The sequence below is a fragment of the Mirounga leonina genome, unplaced genomic scaffold (assembly GCF_011800145.1).
Source record: "Mirounga leonina isolate KUSES-001 unplaced genomic scaffold, KU_Mleo_1.0 Mir_82, whole genome shotgun sequence".
NCBI lineage: Eukaryota > Metazoa > Chordata > Mammalia > Carnivora > Phocidae > Mirounga > Mirounga leonina.
Genome location: NW_023270825.1, coordinates 8,286,006 through 8,302,027, shown reverse-complemented (window position 1 = coordinate 8,302,027; position 16,022 = coordinate 8,286,006). Strand labels below are relative to the sequence as shown.

General features: G+C 50.9%; 1 protein-coding gene across 1 annotated transcript; it reads left to right on the top strand.

Moving 5' to 3' along the window:
- The first annotated feature begins 10,084 nt into the window (after positions 1-10,084).
- On the top strand, positions 10,085-14,834 carry BDKRB1 (bradykinin receptor B1). Its single transcript, XM_034992983.1, is given in 5 exon segments — positions 10,085-11,361; positions 11,363-11,450; positions 11,453-11,623; positions 13,955-14,092; positions 14,803-14,834. Coding segments are annotated over 5 exon segments (1,656 nt in total). The 5' UTR covers positions 10,085-10,134.
- The last annotated feature ends 1,188 nt before the right edge of the window (positions 14,835-16,022 follow it).

Below are 16,022 nucleotides of genomic sequence, written 5' to 3'. Positions count from 1 at the left end.
GATAGATAGATAGATAGATAGATAGATAGATAGATAGATAGATAGATAGAGGGGCGCCTGGGTGGCTCAGTCGTTAAGCGTCTGCCTTCGGCTCAGGTCATGATCTCAGGGTCCTGGGATCGAGCCCCTCATCGGGCTCCCTGCTCTGCAGGAAACCTGCTTCTCCCTCTCCCACTCCCCCTGCTTGTGTTCCCTCTCTCACTGTGCCTCTCTCTGTCAAATAAATAAATAAAATCTTTAATAAAAAAAATAGATAGATAGATGATAGATAGATAGATTAGATAGATAGATAGATAGGAATAGGTAGATATCCTATTGGTTCAATTTCTCTGGAGAGCCCTGACCGAGACACATCTCTGCCACTAACTCTGAAATGTTAGCTCTCTTCTGAGGCATCTTCTCTGATCCCAGTTTCCAGGGGAGAACCCCATTTAGGTCTTTCACATGGATCTTCAACTTACCTGTCTCTGTCACATGTGTGTAGCCACCATGAGGACTGGGACGGTCAAGGGTGACCCCAAGTCTTCAAGAAAAGGTGAAAGTTCTCTTCAGCATGTCAGTTCCCCTGTATCCAGGTTGTGGAAGCACTTCCGATCATGGGACTGGCACGGTTTATGTGAAGCTACATGCCTACAGCATCAATCCCATCTCTCTTAAAGACATACACGCGCTACCAGTTTCCCAGGAAAGCTAATCTGATTTCAAGCCCCCCATATTTTTGCTGTACACATGGGCCATTTAAGCATCTTGGTTGATTGAAAAATGATGTAAGAGGTTTTCCATGTAGGCAATTTCTGCCAGATGACCCAGAGAAATGTCATAAAACTGGGAGAATACATTACACACATTTATCTTCCCTGTGAGCATCTGTATGATGCAATATGGACGCAATATTGACATTTTCCATGGATCTATTTGATCTTTGCATCAGCTCGCAAAGTAGGCAGGCCATGTTCACTCCCAGATGTAGAAACTGGGTCAGAGGCTCCCCAGGACTGCCAGAGTCCCCCAGGTCTCCCCCCCCCCAACAAAGGGACAGGGGGTGGGTATCTTGCTGTCAGAGAACTCCTCAGTCTGATCTGAAACTGTGTAATTCTCTTTGCTACACCAAAACAAGAGCTTTTGGGGGCATACCCGCACAGGGTCTGCCCAAGGGTAGGGGCTGAGTGGTACCCAGAAAGAATGAGTAAATGCCATCTGAGGCTTGAGTCTGGGCTTTCTGACTCCAAGTTCCAAGGAAGCCTTCCACAAACCAGTTTGTATATATATGCATGCTGAGCCTTCCACCTACAATGCTTTTCTCAGCTTGCCTGTCTTCCAGACTCCTATTCATCTCTCAAAACCCAGCTCAAATAACCCTCTGCCATAATTCTTCCCAGGCTCGGCCTCAAGCAGAATTAAATTCTTTAGGTCTTCATACTAGGATAGACCCTTGGCTCTTCATTGTCACTCTGCATTCACAGTCACTGTGTATCTTTGTCCTCAGACAGACCCAGAGCCCCGCAAGTGGCCAGGGAAAGGGCTTTGTTCATCTCTGTCTTCCCAGTGCCCACAAGGGACCCGGTGCCCCCAAGAAGTTCAGGACTGTGTGTTGATCCAGAGACAAACTATTGATATTCTGATATATAAATAAATAGGGTTATAAATTCATTCAGCAAATATTTGTTGAGCTCTGTTGTAGGAGTTTGGAATATGACCGTAATGAAAAGAGATAAACCCCTTGCCCGGTGGAGCTCATAATTTAGTGGGAGAGACAGGAAGTAAAAACTAACCACGTATCCAGACGATGAAATCGGTTATGACAAACAGTGAAGCCAGGGAGGAGAGGAGACGTTATTTCAGGGAAGGGCTCACTGATAAGGGGGGATCTGTGGGGACCAGAAGGACCTGAGGCATGGGGCTGTCTATGGGAAGGGTGCTCCAGGCACAGGGAACGGCCAGTGCAAAAGCCCTGAGGTGGGAGAGGATGTGACATGTTCAAAACAGAGCAAGGGGGCCAGGAGAGCCAATGGAGGAGCAGGTGGGACCATGACAAGGACACTCAGAAAAGGCAGCAGGCTGTGTCAGGGACAAGTCTTAATGATCTCCTGTGCCTGAGACAGGAGCAGTGAGGGTTTCCAGAAGAGACACAACACGGTCAGACTTAGGCTTTAGAACATAGCGGAACATGGCTGAGCATCCCCAGTCACACGTCCTTTCCAAGTGTTGCCCCTGCAGAGGGTTCCAGAGCCTTCCAGGCCCAGTATGCTCCAGGCCCCAGCTGTGTTAGCTCACGGGCTTCTCCTGACTCCCCTCAAAGGAGGGTCTGTCGAGCACCCCCGTCCAGGTGAGAAAGCATTTCTTAGGTGGCCATTTTTAAACCTTCCTGGTCTTTGGAAGCCCAGGCCCACCAGAGTTTTTTCTGCCGAGTGGCCAGTGTCCAGAGCCCTTCACTATTAAGTGGCCATCAACCTGGCCGGGTCGGTGCTTAGAGCTGCCCGGGACACACTCGGCAATTGTCACCCCGTCCATTTCCAGGGGTTTGTGCTTTGTGAAACCTACAAACTTCAGGATTTTATTTTTAGGCCCCTTCCATCCGGACACCTCAGTCTGGCCCCTCCGCTCCCGCCCACTCTGCGCAGCCCTTCATGTGCTCTTGTGGAGCGGGGTTTGCACACTTGGCCGCAAACGCGGGCTGGACCGCCTTCCAGGTCCACCAGAACATGAGCAGTCCCGGGGGGACACCAAGGCTTCTTCTCTCTGCCCCCGGCACCCAGCACGCACAGGGCACCAGGCCGATGCTCCCTTCGTATTTGCAGACTAGGAGGATGAACACGCAGACCGGCGCTCATCCAGGGGCAAAGGGTTACAACGGGCCTGAGTGATGGAGGGGCATGAAGCCGACTGGGAGGGCAGGGGAGGCCATTTCCAGTAAATGCCCACAGGAAGACAAGTCCAGACGCACCAGGAGCCCGCGAGTCACCCCTCAGCCGCAACAGAAGACGCAGGTGGGGGGTGGCTCTGGGTGTTACAGCAGGACCCTGGAGGAGTCTGAGAATTCCCAGGGGCTGGGGTGTGGTCCTGTGAAATGACAAAATCCAGGTGCTCTGGAATAGGAATCTAGCACAGGAATCGATGGAAGGACAAGAATCAGAAAGCAAGGAGATCTGTTGGGAGTTCTGTGTCATAGACCACAGGAGTGTCTAACACCGACGACAGGAAGGAAGGCTTGGACAGAGGGGACAGAGGGCTCGATGGGCCTTCAGTTCGGGCCAGAAGGTGCCCAGCTTTGGTTTCTTTCCTGCGTCTACAGGTACAGTTAATAGTAGGGACAGCACCTGTAATTATGGGAGCTGAGCAAGAACCCTGAGGATGCTCAGGTCCTAGAAGTTACCTGCAGAGGTGTTCCCAACGAGGTATCCTCACAGAAGCTGCTCAATGTGACTAGGAGAAGAGATAGGGTGGCTCCGGGGTTTAAGGACTGGAGGAGAACTGTGTATGTCACGGTGGGAACTGTGACCCGTGTGTCCCCAAGTCCCTCAAACTCCAGCCCACCTTCCCTGAGTATGCATCGAGCATAGCCTGAGCCCACCTGCAGCTCAGAAAACACAGCTGCCCAGAGTCCCCGGCATTCGCCTCAGGGACAGTCCCAGGGAAGGCGGACCTGTCCCACCGAGCCGGACAGGCTGTCCTCTTTGTAGATGGCTGTCCTGGGTACTCTGCCAGCCACATCTTCGTGCCTCTTCGCTGCCCTGCTCGCCCTACACATTCCCCCCCACATGCCCCAGGACCCAAAGGACCCTCATCCCACTCCCAGGCTCCCCCACCTCCATTATAAGGGCCTGTACCCCTTCCTAGATGTGGGGTTTCCTCATCTTGCCCTCAGACCCGGGAAATTGAGCCCCTCTTCCCACAGGCTTGGGGTTCCCTCACCCTGTCCTCAACCCTCCAGAATTCAGGCCCCCTTTCCCCACAGACTTGGGGTTCACTTACCCTTTGCTCAACCCCCCCAGAATTCAGGCCCCCTCTTCCCCACAGCCCCAGAAGTAGACTCTCTTCCCCCTGGGACCAAGGCCCACTTCCCATTTCCCACCCTGAGTGAGCAACAGTAGGAACATCCATTTTCTTAAAAGAACATGACATCCCACCCCCAGGTGGGGCCCCATGGCTTTGGCAAGCCTGCCATAGAGTCATCTCCAGAAGCCCAGTTCCCTCGGCTATCCCAGTCCCCTTGTCCTCACAGGCCATCCCGCACCCCACGTGCACGGGGTCAAGAGCAGACCCCGCAGATCCCACCTCCCCCAGAACTTGTCGTCTCAGTGCCTGGGCAGGAAGGCATCCCATAAGAACAGATACTCATGAGAAAGAGTCCAGTCTAAATGCATATGGGAGGGAGAAAGGCAGCTGCTTTCTGGAAAGGGTTTCCTCTGGGCAAACCCTAATCTTCATTACTGATCAGGAAGGACTGGGACTTAGAGCCTCCCTCTGATGAAAATCTCCCCCAAATGATGGCCAACACTCACCTAACATCTGTGTTACTAAAAAAATCCCAGGTCTCCGCTGACTGGAAGGAGCCTTCCCAAAGACAAATTCTACTTTTTTTTCCCTTGTGAGAGTGAGCTATAAGAGGAGATCCACGTCTCTTAGAAAAAAACAACCAAAAAAGCTTCCTTTTACAACTAAATATTGGCAGAATTTTCGGTTTTCTTTAAGTGTGTTTTTTTGGAAACATAATTCTAGATCCGTTTAAGACACTGTATTCGTGCCTGCGTAGGGGTTGAGTTGCTTTTCCAGAAGAAAAGGAGGAGAGCGTCTGGACTAGCCTGGGAAGTTTCCAGAAGCTCTTTCTTTATATCAAGGCCACGGGAAACATGTAGAGGCTGGATACAGCCTCCAAAGGGCTCTGTGTGGACTGTGACCAGTTTCTACCTACAAATTTTGATTGATAAAAATCAGAATTGATCTCCCCAGGATGGCTTACCAGATTTCAGAGGGCCAGTAACTGGCTGGGTTATTTGGCTTGACAGTAGCTTCTTATTATTTGACTAAGTTGAGATTCTTTAATCTCTGTGTCTGTATTTCAAATGCCCTTATCACCATCTCACTGTTGGAATTGGGATGAATTCCAGGAAACCTCCTCGTAAGACAGTGGTCTCCCGAGTCGCAATGCCAATGTTAAAATGTGCAGAGCTCAGAAAATAGCACATGGAAATTGCAGACTTGTCTTCTCTGGTAGACCTGCCCAACGTCACCTCTAAGTTTTTAACAAATAAGATCAAGTATTACTAAAAATACAGTGCTGTTTATTGAGCACCTACTATGTGCCTGGCAAATATCAGAACTACAACTAAGAACTGGTGAAGGAAGGTCTCTCTTTTCTGTCCAGCTTAATATAAACACAGACAGCAGGTGGCAAAGACAAACCCTTTAAAAATAAGCCCAGCTTGGGGCGCCTGCGTGGCGCAGTTGGTTAAGCCTCCAGCTCTTGGCTTCAGCTCAGGTCATGATCTCAGGGTTCTGGGATGGAGCCCCGAGTCAGTCTCCATGCGTAGTACAGAGTCAGCTTGAGATTCTCTCCGGCCCGCCCCCCCAGCCCTCCCGTTCACACTCTCTCTCGAATAAATAAATAAGCCTTAAAAAAAAAAAAGTAATAAACCTAGCTTGAGCAGACACAGGCTATGGGAGGAAGGGCAGTGTGTGCTGAACCAACAGATTCGAGCTGAAGTCAGAGGTCTCTGCACGTGGCTTGCGAAGCAGTCCCTGACTTTCTGGGCAGGGGGAAGCCTTGCCCCCTGGATGAGTTTCCTATGGCTGCTGTAATAAATTAGCACAAACCTAGTGGCTTAAAACGACACAGATTTATTGTTGTACCATTCTGGAAGTCAGATGTTCAACATCAGTCAAACTGGGCCAAAGTCAAGGTGTTGGCAGGGCTGTGTTCCTTCTGGAGGCTCCAGGGAGAATCTGTTCCTTGCGTCCTCCACCTTGGAGAGGCTGCCTATGTCTCTTGGCTCATGGCCCCTTCCTCTGTCTTCAAAGGCCCTGGTGTCGTGTCTTTGCCTCAGTTTGTTCATCTGTACCATGGGCACAGCTCCATAACTGCTCATGCAGCCATGTTGTCAGGATCAAGTTCCTGAGAGCCCAGCGGAGTCTTGGACCCTCTGCAGATGACAGGTGTGGCTGATGTTGAAGGCTCAGACCCAGGCATCTGGGTCTCCATCCAGCCCCAGCGTCGGGGAGGACTGGGGCCGAGACAGAGCTGTCGTGTGGGTTTTCCTTGGCGGATAGAACTTGGTCACCACGTGCAGAGAAGGGCACAGGAAGGCGTGGCATGAGGCCCCATGACAGTCTCAGCATGCAGCTCCGCAGACGTGTATGGAGTACAACAGGGTGCTGGGGGGGGGCCTGGGCATCTGAGAAATCAGGTTTGCTGGGGATACCAGCTTCCTGCGGCTGCCGAAATGAATCCCCACCAAGAGCGTGGTTTTAAACAACCAAATGGCCATATTATAGTAGTGGAGTTATAAAGCAGTTCTTGTCCAAAGCTATTTCCCAAAATATGATGTATTTAACTCTCTCTATATACACACACACACCCCAACAGATTGACCATATTGTAGTGATGGAGTTATAAAGTAGTTCTAGTCAAAAAATTGTTTTCAAAAATACTTATGTCTTTAAGTACACATATACACCCACACACATTAAGGCAAAATAAAAGTTTTTATGTTACTGAGCTGAACAATGAAAAAGAACGTAAGCAAAATAAACTGGTTTGGTACATATCCACGGGCTATAATCCGTGACTGACTTGGGTATGTCCTTGGCATTTTCCTGGAGAATGAATTTTTCTTTCCGCTTGGTCTTACTACTTTTAATTGTTCCATATACTTGCTGAAATATTTGCCTTCAAATTTTACAGTTACTAAATTTAAATTAGCACCTTCAATTGACCCTTCTCTTAGACTAGAACGTATTTATGTAAGAAAATGTGGCTGGGGCAGGTGCTCAGGTGCCTGATACGCTCTGAGCAAGTTCTGCAGGGTGGGGGCTATTCTCAAGTCCGACTCTTTGCATATAAAATGATGTAAATATTTTAGCCCAGATAAAGGTGATGCCTTTATATGCCTTAGTTCAAAGTGGCTTTCTTCAACAAATATTTTTACTAGATTCAACTCTACAAATAAGTTGTCGTTACAATTTTTGAACTCTTTGTCAAACTTAGATGCTGTGAATGGTAGGTGTTCTCAATTTTGTCCCATTTCTGTACAGAACATGAACTTACTCAATTGAAAAGATTCTTCCCACAAACAGGTATTCCAAAGCTCACTACAGAATTTTAAAATTAAATCTTGTGTGCCACTGAGCTCTCATTCTCTGATTTAAGTATTTCTTCCCTTTTGCAACACATTTCCTTTATTGTCTGCAAAATAGCTTCGTTTTCTATCATTACAATCTGCTAGACACGCAAAAGGGGATGTTTTGGTGCTCTGTTCTTTGAACACCTTGATTAAAGATTTCCAGTGGATTCGGAACAAAATTCAAAAAATGTAGAGCTCTCTTTTAACAAACAGCTTAGTAACACTTTCAGGCATTTAGCCTCAAGGTCTTATAAAATTGATTGATGATGGGCAACAAAGAAAAGAAATACATGCTGAAGGGTTTGTTGCTGTTGTTGTTTTTTTTTAATTCACCGTCAACTTCACTACAAAAAGCTTGTGGTTCAATAACTGCGTACGTCTTTAAATTTTCTAAATTTTGCCACCTATCATCTCCATATCAATTGGTAGACTATTGAAACATATTTGCATGAAATTATAAACTGTGTTTGCACTGTGGCCTGTTCAAAGTACATTTCTATTTCATTGGTCTCTTATTTAGTAAGAATGTAACTGTTACCAGGACACCATGCCCCAGCAAAATCTGTCTTTGTATTACCATCACAAAAATATAACTCTATTTCCAATGTAAACAATTTAAACTGAATGTTATTCAAAAAATGTTATTTAGAATAACATTTCCCAGAAGTCCGTTGTTCCGTTCAGCCAGACTGAACTTCCAGAAGCTTGGTTTTGGGTCCGTGAATTGGATCATGATTGGCACAGACTGATCTTTCTAGTGGAAGAATCTGAAGATACTGATATCAAACTGGCACCAAGAACTCCCCGTCTGTGGTGTTCTTACAAAACTGCCCCATAATCAGCCACCACCTCCGCTGTTGTCTGTGTAGGAGAAAAACTGGAACCAAAAATCAGCTGAATTAATTTGCAGAACAGCTGCTTGGTCTAAGTTGAAAAGCCATGCTTCCATGGGTGCAATCAGTGTCTTAGGGCAGATCTTTTAAAAGTACCAACTTCTAAAGTGGCAGCTTCTGTGTCTTAGGCATTCTTGTGGTCAGTGAAATCGCTACAGCCCCCCCCAGTGATGTGAACATCAGCAAACATTCTGTGCAACTTGCACATTTCGTCACCAACTTCCTTGAGAAACAGAAGCTCACTACTAAAATTTTCATTGCTTTCAATTTTTAGCTCATCACTGCAAGAAAGGGCATATTGCAAAATTTAAAAGTATTTCCAGGGGGCGCCTGGCTGGCTCAGTCGGTAGAGCATGCAACTCTTGATCTCAGGGTCGTGAGTTTGAGCCCCACGTTGGGCATGGAGCCTACGTAAAAAAGAATTAAAAAAAAAAAAAGTATCTCCAAATAACCAAATAAATATTTAGTTGTGGATTTGTGCCCTGCAAGAGTTGACAACACAAGAGTATCCTGACTCTTCTGTATGCTCTGGGTCAGAGCTCCTACAAGCCACAGATACTCCACAGCCACCCAACCCGTAATCCCCCGTGTTGCCCACTCACCTGCCCCGTGGTGGCCAAGCACCTTGTTCTCTTCTCTGTCCACACTCTCCCTTGGTGATTTCATCCAGTTTGTGGCTTTAAACACCAACTAGGTAATCACAACTCCCAGGCTCTGTGCTCAGCAGGGAGTCTGCTTCTCTCCTCCCTGTCACTCTGCCCTCCTCCCTCCAAAATAAATAAATAAATCTTTAAAAAAAAAAGAGAGAGAGAGGAGGGCACCTGGGTGGCTCAGTCGTTAAGCGTCTGCCTTTGGCTCAGATCATGGTCCCGGGGTCCTGGGATCAAGCCCCACATCGGGCTCCCTGCTCAGCGGGAAGTCTGCTTCTCCCTCTCCCACTCCCCCTGCTTGTGTTCCCTCTCTCGCTGTCTCTCTCTCTGTCAAATAAATAAATAAAAATCTTTAAAAAAAAAAATTTAAATGTGAAAGTCTTAGAATGGTGCCTGGAGATAGAGATCATTTCATCAGTGTGAGCTGCTATTCTTTTACTATTTGTATTTTTCAAGCCCAGCTTGAGAACCTCCTCGTTCTGGAAACCTCCCACCATCGCCATGTCGTCCACCCTGCTGGTCTCGACCCCCATGGGTGGGCATCCCCACTGGCTGTACCTCTTTCTAGCCCTTCTTGATTCTTTCTTAGGTCATCGACCACTGTCTCCATGTCTGCATCCCCTCTAGGCAGTGAGCGCCTGCAGGTTGGGGGCTGTGTCCTGTTCCCTGTATCTCTGGCACCTGGCAAAGTGCTGGCACAAAGAGGGTGCTCATTAAATGTTTGCCAAAACTGTTAGCAATAATAATGCGGCTGGTTTTTAAGATTTTATTTATTTATTTGCACACACATGTGCCTGAGAGAGAGAGAGAGAGGGCGAGAGAGGGAACACAAGCGGGGGGAGTGGGAGAGGGAGAAGGAGGCTGCCCGCTGAGCAGGGAGCCCAATGCGGGGCTCGATCCCAGGACCCTGAGATCATGACCTGAGCTGAAGGCAGACGCTTAACGGACTGAGCCATGCAGGCACCCCAATAATGTGGTTGTTAATAAGACTAATCAGGGGCGCCTGGGTGGCTCAGTTGGTTGGGTGACTGCCTTCGGCTCAGCTCATGATCCTCCCGGGATCGAGTCCTGCATCGGGCTCCCTGCTTGGCAGGGAGTCTGCTTCTCCCTCTGACCCTCCCCCTTCTCATGCTCTCTCTCTCTCTTAAATAAATAAAATCTTTAAAAAAATAATAATAATAAGGCTAATCAGCCCCTTCCCTTGAGCGCTTCCTCTGGACCAGGCAACCACGCCAGCGCTCCATAGATCCTATGGTCAGTCCTGGCCACAATCCCACTAGAGGGATACGATTAGCTCCGACTTCCAAAAAGGAAAATAAAAGTCAGTGGGTCTCAGTGGCCCACACCAAGTGGTTGTGCCAGGGTTCAGACCCGGTTTTCAAAGCCCTAGTCCTTTCCTCTATACCAGGGGTCGGCCAACCTTTCCTCAAGGGGACCAGACGGCAAATACTGGCAGCTTTGCAAGCCACGCAGCCTTTGTCGCTGCCACAGAGAAGCAGCCTCGGCCAATACGTAGATGAACAGGTGTGGCCGTGTGCCAAGAAAACTTGGTTTTCCAAACCCGCGGGGCGGGCTGGATGCGGCCAGCGGGTTTCGGTGGGCGGTCGCCCACCCGACGCTGCGTCCGTTCAGTGCAGGTCCCTGTGGATGGCGGCCCGGACCCTCCTGCAGTTCCTGCCGCTGAACCGGAGGCAGCTCTCGCCCCCCAATGCCACGTCCTGTGACGGCGCTCAAGAGGCCTGGGCCGTGCTGCACGGGGTGTTACCGACCTTCATCATCGGCATCTGCGTCGGCGGCCTGCTGGGAAACCTCTTCGTGCTGTCGGTCCTCCTCCCCCGGCGGCGCCTGAGCGTGGCGGAAATCTACCCGGCCAACCTGGCCGCCTCCGACCTGGTGTTCGTCTCGGGGCTGCCCTTCTGGGCGGAGAACATCGCCAACCGGTTCCGCTGGGCCTTCGGAGGCCCCCTGCGCCGCCTGGGCAATGGAGTGATCAAGGCCAATCTGTCCGTCAGCATCTTCCTGGTGGTGGCCATCAGCCGGGACCGCTACCGCGCGCTGGTGCACCCGGTGGCCAGCCAGCGACGGCGGCGGCGGCGGGCCCAGGCCACCTGCCTGCTCATCTGGACGCTGGGCAGCGCCCTGAGCGTCCCCACGTTCCTGTTCCGCTCCACCGTGGCCTTGCCGCCGCGCCACAACAACTCCTGCGCCTGCGTGCTGCTGCAGCCCGGCGCCGCCTGGCCCTGGCTGAGGATGGTGGAGTTGAACGTGCTGGGCTTCCTGCTGCCGCTGGCCGCCCTCGTCTTCTTCAACGGCCACATCCTGGCCTCGCTGCGCGGGCGGCCGGGGGTCCGCAAGGCCGCGGCGCTCATCCTCGCGCTCGTGGCCGCCTTCCTGGTGTGCTGGACCCCCTACCACTTCTTCGCCTTCCTGGAGTTCCTGTACGAGGTGCGGGCCGTGCGAGGCTGCTTCTGGGAGGATTTTCATCGACCTGGGGCTGCAGTATGCCAACTTCTTCGCTTTCATCAACAGCTGCCTGAACCGGGTGATTTACGTCTTCGTGGGCCGGCTTTAAGGACCAAGGCCTGGGAACTTTGTCAGCAATGCACCGCCCGGAGTCCTCCTCCAGGGTCCTTGCCCCACAGGACAGACGTTCTCCAACATTTCTGGCAGAGGAAACAGCAGGGAGTCACGAAGCTTGGCTTCCTCATCAGTGATTCCAGACATAATAGATGCTGTTGGAGTGGGCTCCAGAATGAGCTCCCCACCCGCCCCCACCCCCCAGATGGCCAGGACCTCGTCCCTGGAAACTGTTGGGTGTTTTTATGGTACGAGGACTTTGCAGATGTGATTAAGCTAAGGGTCTCGAGATGGGGAGATGATCCTGGATTATCTGAGTGGGTCCAGTGTCATCACAAAGGTCCTGATAAAAGAGAAGTGGCCAGAGAAGGCCATGGGAGAGCAGAAGCAGGACTGAATCTGGGAGCCCGGAGCCAGGGGCTGCTGGCGCCCCCTAGGGGCTGGAAAAGGGACAGAGACGGATTCTCCGCTGAAGCCTCCAGAGGAAGCAGCCCTGCAGACATTTGGACTTGAGCCCACTGAGACGGACTTCAGAGGTCCGGCCTCCAGAAAGAGTAGACAATAAAGTCGTGTTGTTTTAAGTCACCGAGTTTGGGCTAATTTGTTCCAGCAGCCACAGGAAACTTCCAGTAAGGGTCTCTGCGCATGTTGCCACATGCCCATCCAAAAGGTTCTAGGCTAACAGCTAGGCATACAGAGATGATAGAGCTAGGGATCCCATCCACGAGGAACTTACATAAATCATTAGAATATAAAAAAAAAAAGAAAGAAAACAAGAAATCGCAGAAGCACGCCCTGTATCCAGCACCGTGAGTGTTCAGAGGGAAAAGGGCTGTCAGGAGAGGCATGCTGAAGCGAGTCAACGGGGAGCTGAGTTTCAGGAAGGGCAGAATCTGGATGCGTGGAGGGAGGGGAGGGAGACCTGGCAGAGGCATAACCAGGACATGCAGGTGGAACACGGGCACTACGCAGGAAAGAGTATTTATGAAACTGTTAATGCTTTGGTATTCTTCTTGCCACAGGGGACCCAGTGGTGAACCTGGAAAATCTGCCTTCAAGGAGCTCGGAGAGACTCAGAGAGCAGGGTAACTGCCCACATCACATGAGAAGAGGTGTTCTGAGCACAGAGAAGGGCGCCCAGGATGGGCGGCTCGAGGGGAGGGGTCTGGAGGGTTTCCCGGAGGAAGAGACAGGACCTATAAGCTGAATCCAAAGAACAAGCAGTTGTCCAAACCAAATAGGACAAAGGTGCGTTCCAGAAAGAAGAAACACGCTCCACCCAGAGGCGGGTGGGTTTATAGGCTGGGAGGGAGAAGGATGAAGGAAGGTGAGGTACAAGGCAGTCACAGAGGGTTTGAGGCTTGAGGAGGACAAGATGAGCAAGGGCAGGGAGGGAAGCAGGGAGGGCCCGGCTGAAGCTAGAAGGCATTAATCTGTTGCGTGAATTACTCTAGCCATGCTCATCGGGGCCCCAAACAAGCAGGCAGTGGGGTATCTCCAGGGCTGAGGTTTTGCCAGAGGACGGCCATCATTTAAGGGTGTTGGGAGTACTGGTCCGACTATGGAAACTGGCTGAATTAGAGAAGGAATAAACTTAGGAGGTGAGGGAGACAGAGTGACAGGGATGCGGTTACAGAGCAGGGGCAGTGGGAGCACCTAGGTGCCAGAGCACAAGAATAGGAGGTTGAGGCCACGGAGTAAGAGTGTTTGCACAGAACATTCCATCCCCTGTGTGGCCATGGCATCGGGCAGCTGGAATCGAGGGAAGGAGAAGGTCATTGGTGACCAGGCAGTCAAGGAATGGAGAGGCGGGGGATGGACAGCCCATAGGGTCCCTGCAGGCAGGCAGGCAGGTGCATTGGAGAAAGGGCAAGGAAGCCAGTGTTCCTGGAGCCTACCGATGGGATCTAAGAGGCCGGCAGGGGCTGGGCCGCCAGACCCTCGCAGAAGGGCCGTGGCCACCCTGAGGTCAGTGCCCCAGCCCCCGGAGAGCAGGGATTTAAGTCAACAAGCTAGGCTCCAGCTGGCCCATGTGTTTAATTTAGATCGCACAGTGTTTAAAAAACTATTTTTGATGGGCGCCTGGGTGACTCAGATGGTTAAGTGTCTGCCTTCGGCTCAGGTCATGATCTCAGGGTCCTGGGATCGAGTCCCGTATCGGGTTCCCTGCTCAGTGCAGAGCCTGCTTCTCCCTCTCCCTCTGCCACTTCCTCTGCTTGTGCTCTTCTGTCTATCTCTCTGTCAAATAAATAAATAAAATCTTTAAAAAAAAAAAAAAACAACTATTTTTGAGCTGGTGACCAATATTTAAATTCCACCTAAGAATCCTGATTTCAGGCTTCCCTTGAGCATCATCGGATCTAGCAACACGGAGCCTGCATTCCTTCCTTAGGTAGATGTTTACGGAGCTTCTAGTCCATGCCAGACACTGCCGTGGGCGCTGGGAGCCCAGGAGGGGCCCCCTGGTGGCGCTGACTTCTGGGTACCCCCCTAGGACACCAGTTCTCTGGCGCTGAGAGCAGGGCCCCCCTCCAGCGGCTACAGCCCCCTCCCAAGGAGCAGAAGCTAGAGGCACCAGCTCGCTCGTTTCCCAACACCGACGCCGGGGCAGGAATCCCGGGAGCAAAGTCCTGTACAGAGCGGCCAGGACAGGAATATTGGGCAGAAGTAGAGCATCGGAAAGGAAAGATAATGCCCAGTCTCTCCTCTGCTCAGACCAAACTGACCCGAAAATGTCCTCCTTGCTGCTTTCTCAGCCCCCTGCACTCAAGCTGTGGCTTATAAAAATGCTCTCTAGGGGTTGCAAAAGACGATCCCACCATCTAGAGCACACGGGCTCACACGCCTTATCCAGCGGTAGGCTGTCCGCGCGGTCTCGCTGAGCCCGACACCCGATTTCTGGAACGGGTGTAACCGACACCGAAGCCCGGCCTGCCGCCCTGTGGGGAGAGAAGCCGGCAGCCCACAGTGAGGGCTCTGTTGTCCTTCCACTGACAAGGTCAAGTATTCTTCTGCAGAGGGAGAAATTCCTGCCTTGGTTAAAAGGATCAGTGCTGCGGGAGAGATTAAATTTTTGAATTTGCACGGATCTGGGAGATGTGCTCAACCTGGAGGATTTCACACGTGGGTCCAGCCCCAAGCCTCACCTTGTAGGGCTAACACCTGCCATGGAGGGATGAGTGAGCCCATGGTCTAGCAGCGCTGGCTCCAGCACCCAGGTGGGCTCCCACTTTCTGTCTGAGAAGGGCCAAAGGAGAGACATGGAGCTTCTTTTCCAACCCAGTCCCAGCTGCGGGCCTGTTATGTCAGTCCACGGCCGCCCTCCCCACTCCCCCGCCCTAGCCATGACCCCATCCATCGTGGGCTCTGAATAGCGCTACACACTCCCGAATCCCAGCCCGGGGAGACTCCTGGGTGTTGCAATGGACACAGGCAGGTTCTTGTCCTCTGGAGATGAGTCACGAGCTTGATGAGGAGCAAGCAGGAAGTTTTCTCCTACATGCTAGAAAAGGCTTTAAACTAAATTAAAATGAGTGTGTGTCAAACTGGCCCAATCTGGCTAGAATCTGAAAATGTTCCTGGTTGTGACATTGCACCATATTTACACATGATGTCATCACAGGGGAAACTCAGTAAAGAGTACAAAGGATCTCTCTGTGAATCTAATAAAAAAGTATATATATATATATATCTCATATATATCATCGAGTTGAACCCCTCCATTTTACAGTTAAGGAAGCTGAGGCCCAGGCATAGGTAGAGACTTTCCCGAGGTTACCCAATGAGCTGGACTCCTGGGGCAGGGCTCTGTCCAGACCCAGGGATGCCTACCAGACTGTGAGGTCAGAGGACAAGCCTGAGTGCCAGGGATCCCACCACTGGAGTTGCCTTCCTGGTGGCAGACTCCCAGTGCCTGGCACTGGATTTAAGATAATGAGCAGGAAGACAGGCCCACTTTTCAGGAGCTTCAGGAGACAGAAGGGTATTAGAAGGGTGAGCTGGGGCTCAGCAAGTATGAGGGGAAGATACTTCAGGCTTTTCCTTGACAGGGAGCTCAGTGGTTGCTGAAAAAGCTGCTGGCTCTTGGGCTATATTAATAGGAGTATAGCATCTAAAATGTGGGAGGTGATAGCCCATTTAGCTTAGCATTGGACAGGGTACATGAAGAGTATTGTGTTCCAGCTCTTGGCTCATTCAGAAGAAAGGGATCAGACTGGCAAAGGGACTCAATATCATAACCTTCATGACACAGTGAGAGCCTGAGAGGGCTTTCCTGAAGAAGCAAAGACCTATGGAGAAAGGGGAAAAAATGTATTTAGTGTGACCCCAGCAGGACCAAAGGGAAAAAAATCCTGAGAAACACGTTCCAGCTTACTTTGAGGAAAGAACTTTCTGATAGGCAGAGCTGGCTTACAGTGGGTTCCCTGTTCCCAAGGCACACCCACCCTTGAGAAGCTCACTGCAAGCAGGGGGGCCAATAGGAAAAGAAGTCATTTCTCAGTATGAGATGTGTGATCCCGGGGTGATAGAATCTGCCTGGAAGGAGTTCAAGAAACAAGGGA